The following is a 9,752-nucleotide window of genomic DNA, read 5'->3' as shown; positions in this document are numbered from 1 at the left end:
CTTCGAGAGCATTTAAGTCAACCAACAAAGTTTTGCTCAACTTATTGCTTTTGTATTTATTTCAAAGCAATACTCATTATGCTTTTAATTCTTTCTACACTTTTTTGTGACAAGTTTTCAGTTTGAAACTTCAAAGATAGGTCCATCCAAATCTGTAATTGGATTGTGTTGAGCTTAGGATTGGTTTAGGGAAGATTTTGGTTGATTGGCCTGAAAAATCAATTGGGTTGATTGTGAGCCCAAAAATAATCAGTGAAGGTTTTGATTGATCAATTTAAGAAAATCAAGTTGGTTTTGTTGTAAACCCAAAAATAACTAGGCTGTAATCTTAGACGTATATTATAGTGAAATTCCTAAGAGGTCTTGGAAAGTAGATGTAGATGCAGGGTTGGCACCGAGCTACTATAAACTTCTTGTATTTGCCTTGCTTGTTTTTCTTGCTTTAATATCTTGCATATTTACTTAGTACATATTTGCCGAAATCATTATTCATCTGTCAAGCATTCAAATCCGCTGCATTATTAGTTAAAGATTTTTGAAAAACTTAATTTACGCCCCCCTCTTGGGCTACATAGTGGGCAACAATACACTTTATGGATAGGGTGGCCTAATGCACGAGGCTTCCATCATTGCAGAATTTTCGAAGGATTTGATGTATACTGTCATGCCCCAGATTTAAGACGTAATATGACCATGCTAACGAGGGGTGTAGCCCATGATAACACGAAGCCAACTATTACATTTTAACTTCCAAATCTATCACAAACAAAATATAATAAATAAAAGTCTAATTTCATCATCTATTAAATAAAACCAATACGAGTTTAGGGCATCTAAATCCAAACATAAATACAGAAACCCATAATTCTTAAAATTCAGAAAGTCAACTATGAATTCATAGCCAGTTAAAAATACTAAAATTCTTCTACAAAATCGCCAAGCTTACTAGTTAAAATTCTAATTTTTCGCATATTTTCCATGCTTGTGATTTATATGAAAATACGAAAATAATATTAAATATTGCTGATATCATGTTTTCTTAAAATTAAGGATCGAGTATATGACATTATAAAATTATAATTTATTATGAAATATTGATTCTATGAATATTTTAATGCTAAAAAGAACAGGGCCAATCAAAAGATAAAAAATAGCCCACGACTCAGGGCCACCTACAATCAGGGCCGGCCCGAGCCCTAGGCGACCGAGGCGGTCGCCTAAGGCCCTGGGCCAATGGAAGGCCCCCGGGAGGCTGACCAAAAGGAAGCAAAGGCCCCATATAAAACGGGATCAGGAGCTGGCTACGAGTCTTCCCCCTTGATGGAAGGGAGGTGGAGAGTATCCTGGCCTGCAGAGGGGCAATTTGGGAAGTTGGGGACAGTAGCTTTGTTTTGGGTGGAGACTGGAGAGAGAGAGAGAGGAGGGATTTGGTTGGCTTGATAGACGCCTGAAGCCACTCTTATCTTTCATCCCTTCTCTTTTTTGGTTTTGGTCTTGGTTTTCCTTCCCTCACATTACTCCTGATCCAGCTGGGCCATCCGGAAGAAAGGTAGGGGGATTGGAGATGGACTTCTTGGAGGGTGGAGATTCTTTTAGTTTTCTTCTCTCGGTTTCTTCTCCCCTCTTGGATGGTAGAGAGAGAAAAGGAGGGAGGGGGTTGAATGGCTGCTGTGCTGTGATGTTGCAGTTGCCGCTTGGGTACTCACTTGAAGGGGAGATGGTGGGATGGGACTTTTATTAGTTAGATGGAGTGAATTTCCCATAATGACCCTACTTTCTTTTATGGAGAGGTTCCTTTATGGACAAATTCTTTCTTTACCTTGACCATGAAGTGCCATGGGATGACCTTTTCCTATACGGCTCTTGCTTGACATGGTAAACAATATTGCCAAGCATTATCTCAGTTATTTAATCAGTTTCATGGCCCTTCATTTAGAGTAATTATTTTTATGTGCTTCCATTCAAAAATTATATTAAATTGAAAAAGCTTCTTGTCTATCTTTGTTAGATTCATGTATCTTTGTTAAAATAGTGTACTTGATAACTATCTATTTATATATATATTTTTTAAGTATTTTATATTTATTAAAAAAATTATTATCAAAAAAAAGAGGCCTCGTTCATTGGATTCGCCTTAGGCCCCAGAATGTATTGAGCCACCCCTGCCTACAACCTTGGCAACCTAGCCGGTACAAGAACAATGAAGAAAAAGGATCCCCGTCCCAGATTCAGGACCAAGAAGTATTTGCAATATATATAACACTCATGAACTACTTGGGCAATACCTAGATGATTTGGTAGACAGTAAGCATGAAAGAAATTCCCTATAATTTTTGACGTATTAATTATAGGATTTGAGTACTCAATTAATTATGTCACTTATGGTGCAAGATGTCATCCTAATAATAGCTTCTATTGATTTATCATCTCCAAGTCTCACAACTAAATACTAGATATATACCTCAACAACATGAAATGTAAAAAGACAAACCCAGAGAAGCCTGAAATCATATTGGGGTCAATAATCGACACAGACTGACGAGTAGAGTCCCCTGCGGCCAAACAAAAATTAAAACCTTATAGCAGGTTTCAAGATCTTGATTTAAAAGGGAGGGAGAGGGAGGAATAAAACAAAAGTACAGAGGAGAAAGTTATAATGCAGAACACCTTTCCATGTTCATAGCAACTAGCAAAATAGAGATTAAAAATGCACATCCAAGCAGAAAAGTATCTTATTGGAGAGCAAGCAAACTTACATGAACGATCATGGCACGCTCGATCAAATATTTTTCCAACAAGAAATGTCAGCGCACAATCATTCCATCAACTTTAGTATCCAAATCCTAGTAAATCTCATTTGAGGATCCTATGTTTTAGGGGAAGCATAGCTACACATATGATCGAAAGGATCTCATCTATGAAGGTACTCTCAAATGGGTAAACAGACCCAGTTTGCAGCATTTGTAGGGTCTGCAATTTCATTTGATCACAAGCAGTTTGGTTTAAGTGAGAAATCCAACCAACTAATGTCAAATATTGTATCAAACTAACATCTGAAGTTGGTAAGAATATGCGAAAAAGAAAAAAAAAGCCTCATATGTATCTGCTTCTAAAATGTCATAGATCCTTTTACCAAGCCACTAGCAATAAGAGTTAATGAGAAACATGAACTTTGTGCCATAATCTTAATGAAATAAGATGGAGCTTGCGCTCTTCCTTTTCTGAATTAAGAAAGAAACATGAACTTTATGTGAGGCTTAGGTAAGGGTTCGTGCATATGCTAAATTTAAGTTGAGGAATGGAAGAAGCTGTTGTTTTAAGGATGCTATTGAAGAAACAGCAGAAAAGAATATTGCATCAGAATATAACATATATTACCAAATATTTGCAAGTTCAGATCGAAGTTCTTGTGCCAAAGCATTATTAATACATTATGGAAAATTAACAACTCCATCAAATCTAGAGAAACATATGATGTGAAAATGAAAATTGAGAACTCATACAATCAACGGTTCCATGGTTCCATAAGAAATAGCTAGAAATGCTTCTGTGCACATATTAAAGAGAGCCAGAGAACCTTATTGACTGGATCATCACTTCAACTAATGCCAATTAAAATGGCTATCCTGCAAGACAGGAAACAACATATTGGTTATTTATTTAGATGGAAATGATAAAGTTAGGTGTTGAATTTTTTTATGTAGCTCGAAAAACATGCGCATCCTTTGGCATGGTGGAAATTTGGCATATATATAAAAACCCGGTCATTTGGAAGGAACTAGAATTAAATTTCTTGATTAATCGAATGGAGAAATAACTTCAGAAGAGGTAAGTACCAAGATGCATTCAATGACATTCATATTTTCCCATACTGTGGATTCTAAAGGAAGGGTGAATTTAAATTACTAAAGTACTAATAATATATTATTATCTTGAATTATATTTGAAATTACTAAGTTATGAATTACAAGCTTTGATTGTATTCAATGATGCAAGAAGTTTATTCCATTAATAGAGTTTTCCCCTAAGTTAAAGGAGTCATAATATCACAACCGACCGTAATAACAATCATTTCCCCCTAATGTTTAGAATACATATTCTGAGTTTTTCAGTGTTTACTTTCTACTTTTTCTAACTGTTCTTGGCCGGTCCCAGGTGTATGAATGGTGTTATCAGTGTCTTAATGCATGAGGTGTTGTAAGAGATGGACCGAGTTATCACATCCTGTCATCCAACTGTTTGTATTTGACAAAAAACAATAGAAATAGTGAGGATCAATCTCCAGTAAGGTCAGTAGTACTTGGTTGAGTTCAATGCTCTGTTTCTTAAACTAGATAAGGGAAAGAATTTTTGAATAAGAATTTCAGCAATTAGAATGTTCGAAGATCAGAGAGAAATCAATCATAATATTATGCATGATATTATATCAAACATGTAGCATGCTATAATTGCGAGCTTTGAGCGTATTCAATCATGCAAGAAATTTATTCCATTAGTAGGATCTCGAGGGATGGAAATAATAGAGGAAATAGAGGAGGGAGGGAGTGTCTTACAGGTACTGGTGATATTATGTTTCAACAAGCTCATCTACAAAAATAATGGAGGAGATGTGTTGGACCTCATTTCTGACCCTGCCATTGAACTCACGGGGCATTTCAATCAGCTTCAGTTCTCGAAGTGTGGTCACGTGCTGCAATCCCTCGGGAAGCATTTTCAATTTCGCGCACCAATGAATGGTTAAGTGGGTGAGGCTGGGCATTGCCCCAGCCTCCACTCTCCATTCCTCTAAATTGTTTAGATAGAATAATATCAAGTGTTGCAGTCGAGAAAAGCCACCAGCAGAAGAACACAACATGCTTGTCCCTACGTACTGGCAAGAAAACTGAGGTTTGGCAGCTTCTCTAGCACCGGCATTAGGTCTTGCTCCAATTCAGAGTACCATAATACGAGCTTGGTGACGTTTGGCGGGAATTGGCTGCTGTCTGGGAGTTGTTGTTGTTGTTTGAGTAACAACTGTCTATCCAGTTTCAATGAACAGAGCCGGTGCAGGTTTGGTGCCCGAGCGAAAAGGACGTCCCCAGGGATTATAAGTTCGTGCAAACTCAGAGAGAAGGAGATGAGGCTGTCCATTTTCTCAAGTGCTTTTCCGAGTACTGCAAATATTCTCTCACATGCTTTGTCAATCACGTCCCTAGTAAAGCCCGGTGTAGTAACCAAATTTTTGGTGAATCTTAAGCCTAGTGAACAGACGATCTTCATAACATCCATATCAAATCCAAAGTCCTCGATTTTCGAAGTCTGCAAGTTCTTGTGATCACCACTTATCGGTGCGCTTAGAAACATGTGTATATTAATATATACGTGCCTCAGCGTCCGGATTTTCCAAAATGATTTCGGAAGCCATTCGACTTTTGTTCTGCTCACATCCAGAGTCTACAGATTCAAAAGATGTCAGATGGAGGATGGCAGTCTTTTCAAACCAGTGTTTCTCAATCCCAGGTATCGTAGATGAATCATGCTGCCCATCTGTTTCGGTAACTCCTTCAAATCTTGTGCATTCTCCAAATCCAGCACCCTTAATAAGTTTAACCCATTCAAAAATCTTCCCCCATTAGTCAAAATTAAATTGAAGCCCGGCAAAGTGCGGAGATGCGGTGAGGAAACAACCACATCCTCATTGATACGATTGTAGAAAGCTGCACGATGACTCGATATACGATCAGATACTGCCATGTCCTCACTACTGCAAACATGAAGAAATTCATCCTTTTTGGCTTCTTCAAGGCCATAGTCGCGTAACAGATCATGGATGCGTATGCGGCTAACCTGCCCACGATCCGGGCTTCTATGGACAACTTGGATCATGCACCTCTGCACCAACTCATCCAACCAATCCCTTGCGGTGTCTTCCATTGTCTGTCGCTGCTCTTGCAGTATGAAACCTTCGGCGACCCACAACCTAGCTAATTTGGAAACAGAGATAATGGAGTCCTCTGGAAACGCAGCGATGTACAAGAAACATGGTTTTAACGGATATGGCAAGTCATTGTAACTTAAACCCAATATATTGTGGCATCCCTTCCCATCTCTAGTAGATGCCCAGTTCATGCTCTGAGCTACTTTCAACCACGTATCGTAGCTAGGATCTTTCCTTGACAGAAGCCCCCCTAACACCACCAGTGCAAGAGGAAGTCCGCCACACTTCTTTGCAAGCTTCTGGGCCAATGCCTCCAACTCAGTTGCGACATGTTGCTTAGTTTTGTAGTTTTTTGTCTACTGGGAGTGAGGCTGGGGTTGAATAATTCAGATCATCCTCCACCTCTCTCTTGGTTGAACATTCAAATTTTCTACCTCTCTAGTATCACTAGAATCATCTAAAATTCCACAAGGACTTAAAAGACATCTAAGAAGTGGTTTACTGCCATTAATCACTAGGAGTGCAAATGGGTCATCGTTTGTGGCCGGCGCCATGGGATTTTGGAATGAGAAGAAGGGATTTGGGTTTTCTGGAGAACGATTGGGATTTGGGCTATCGAAGGAATTTGGGCGGAGCGGCGGGCACACTTGATTTTATTTTGGATTTTCCTCCTTTTATCTTTTTTTTTAATTTATAATTACTCAAAAATAATATTTTTAATATTTTTGGAATTAAAAATTAAATTTGGTGACGAAAATTTCTGTCAATAACCCGTCACTGCCAAAAATAATCTTTTAAAAATTTATAAACCCTTGGGTTACAATATTTGTGACGGCTGAATTTGTCACTGTCTGGTTGCAATTTCGGTTACCAGTTTTCTGACAGATATCCATCACTACGGCGGTCACTAAGTTTTGGTGCCCATCCTACCCGCGTATTCTATGACCTTTCTGTCACTAATCTGTCACTAAGTTCACACCACGGTGACTAAATTTCTGTCGGTCACTAATCCATCACAAATAGTGACTGATAACGGTCCGTCATTATTTTTCCGTCACTATATGCATATTTTCTGGTAGTGTGTGAAGCCATTTATATCTTGCCTCAAACCTCTAGATGAGTTTATATTCACCCAATCACATCGAAATAATACTACCTTAAAATTTCTTCATATGGCATAGTGTAAGTGCAACATTAGACTCCAATTGATCAAGCTCCTTAGGATCAAGAACTTTGGAACATAATGCCTTAAAAAAGGATGATAACTGAGACACAATTGCAAGAACTTGTTTCTGAGCTGACGATCTTAAAGCCAATGGAAAGATATCTTGCATCAAAATGTGACTATCGTGATTTTTAAGATTTGAAAGTTTTCGTTCTTTAAGATTAACTCATCTTAAAATATTTGATGCATATCTATCAGGAACCTTCATATTTTTTAGAACCGTTAGAAAAAGATCTTTCTCTTGAGTAGACATTGTGTAACATGCAGAAGGTATAAAATATTTATCATTGGCAAGTTCTTTCGGATGAAGCTCTTGTCTTATGCCCATGTCTTTCAAATCAAGACATGCTTTTAAGTTGTCTTTGGTCTTTCTTTCAAGATTTAACATGTTCCAATCAAGTTATCACAAACATTCTTTTCTATATGCATGACATCAAGATTATGTCGAAGAAGATTATACTCATAATAAGGTAAATAAAAAAAATGCTTCTTTTTTTTCATAAGTGCTTCTGTGTAGATACCGAGTTTGTGCCATCGTCATTTTTTTGTCCATAAATGTTGTCATCATTCTCGAAGTTGTCAGCATCCTCAAAAACCTGTGTTATTAACCCTTCTTTCATTAAGCTGCCAACATCACCCTTTCCCCTCTTCTTTGAACAATTGGAGACCTTACCGGGCATATAGTTAGTGCCATACATTTGTTTAAGAACTTTAGTTCCAGTTGGTGGAATAGGAGCAGATCGCAACTTTATGATACCATGAAACAAATTATTCTGAAATCAAAATGGATGGTTTGCTTCTAACCATCGACGATGACCCATATAACAAATTTTCCTCCAGATTTTAACCAATATGAATGGGTTGAATCTCCACAAGAAGGGCATGCAATACACCCTTTAGTGCTCCAACCAGATAAAATAGCATATGTAGAAAAATCATTGATTGTCCAGATAAGAGTTGCACGCAATTTGAATGTTCGGCCCAGTGAAAACATCAAATGCATCAATACCCTTCCATAACTTTTTCAGTTCATCCATTAAAGGCCGCAGAAAAACATCTATATCATTACCTGGGCCCTTATCACTTGGAATAACCATTGACAGAATGAGTGAAGACTGTTTCATATGCATCCATGGTAGTAAATTATATGGAACCAAAATAACTGGCCAAGTGCGGTATGTAGAACTTATCGTTCGAAATGGATTAAATCCATCAGTAGCCAAACCCAGCCTAACACTGCGAACATCAGAAGCAAATTCGTGATGTCTATCATCAAATGCTTTTAATGCTAAACTGTCTGCTGGGTGTCTTAACATTCCATCCCTTGTATGGTCTTCATCATGCCATCTCATCGAGGAAGCCGTCTTTGATGATGCATACATCTCTTTCAATCTAGGTATGAGAGAAAAATACCTCAAAACTTTAGCCCGTTCTTTTTTAGTCTGTGCAGCATCCATTTGATTCGACAAATCAGACTCGTCTTCATTTTGTTTTTTCCATCATGAAGATCCACATGTTTGGCATGAATCATCATTAATATTTTCACCACGGTATAAAATATAGTCATTTGGACAATTGTGTATCTTTTCATATCCAAGATTCAAGTCTTTTACTAGTTTTTTGGCTTTATAAAAAGATAATGGCAAAGTAGCACCTTCTGGAAATGCATCCTTTAATAATTGAAGAAGTATAGTAAAAGACTTGCTAGACCATCCATCAAATATTTCAAATGGAATAAATGCACCAGAAAAAATCCTTCGTAAAATTCTTACAACCCGGATATAGTTCTTGATCATAATCTTTCAGCAAGTTATGATATCGAGTTGTGTTATATTTAGAGTCTATAGGTTCCTCAATATGTATAGATTCAGTAACAGTATGCTCATCACCTATTGCAGCTGCTTCTTGCTCTCCACTGAAATTTGTTAAATTTCTAACATTATGTTCAAGAGCATATCTAAGTAAGTCCCTCACATCATTTTCTCTAACAGGATTTCTGTTCGTATTACTAGATCCAATACTAGTAGTGTGTTCCATAATTAAAAGTTGGTTACATAAAGACGACAATTTAGACTCTCCATGAAATATCCATTCTTTATAATCCTTTAGAAGACCATTCCATACTAAATGTTTTTCAACAGTTTTTGGAGCGAGAGCAAAACAATTTACACATTTTTGACATGGACAAAAAATCTTTCCAATTATATCAGATTTATCAAAAGCAAATTTAACGAAATTCTAAACTTCATTCAAATATTCGGCACCGAATCTCGACTTATTTATCCAATTTTTGTCTATTCTAATTTTCACTCTTGAATTACTGTTTCTCACAAACATAATTTTTTGAAGGTTGAGCATGTATTGTGGTCAATAGAACTTGCTTTATATGTAAGGGAATAAATGCATGCAATAATGTTATTCAATATATATAGATTTGTCCGTACATGAACTAATGCAAGCAGTTACTCACTATTTATGTTTTCCAACAAAAAGTAAATTGGAAGTATCTGAAGGGACTTTCCTTTAATAATTCTATTTCTTTGGGATATATGTAGTTATTTCCATCTTAAAATTTGAACTCCTCCAAGCGTGAGTTCACACTTTGACACG

At 37.1% G+C, this 9,752-nt stretch overlaps 1 protein-coding gene across 2 annotated transcripts in view; it reads right to left on the bottom strand.

Moving 5' to 3' along the window:
* Positions 1–3,350: 3,350 nt before the first annotated feature.
* Positions 3,351–9,752, bottom strand: part of LOC103698734 (putative disease resistance RPP13-like protein 3) — a 35,332-nt gene continuing 28,930 nt past the window's right edge. Inside the window, exons 1-2 of one of the 2 annotated variants that reach the window (XR_005508755.1) lie at positions 4,554–4,852; positions 3,351–3,626 (exon numbers count right to left, since the gene is read on the bottom strand). Coding sequence is in view for 1 of the 2 variants with exons in the window: in XM_039119673.1 (XP_038975601.1) it covers positions 3,599–3,626 (28 nt within the window). In the remaining variant the exon portion in view is untranslated. Of the gene's footprint in view, positions 3,627–4,553; positions 4,853–9,752 lie in introns of those variants that run through there. The other variant, XM_039119673.1, reaches the window with a different exon arrangement.

The sequence above is a fragment of the Phoenix dactylifera genome, chromosome 1 (genome assembly GCF_009389715.1).
Source record: "Phoenix dactylifera cultivar Barhee BC4 chromosome 1, palm_55x_up_171113_PBpolish2nd_filt_p, whole genome shotgun sequence".
Lineage (NCBI taxonomy): Eukaryota > Viridiplantae > Streptophyta > Magnoliopsida > Arecales > Arecaceae > Phoenix > Phoenix dactylifera.
This window is presented reverse-complemented; position numbering and strand designations above follow the sequence as displayed.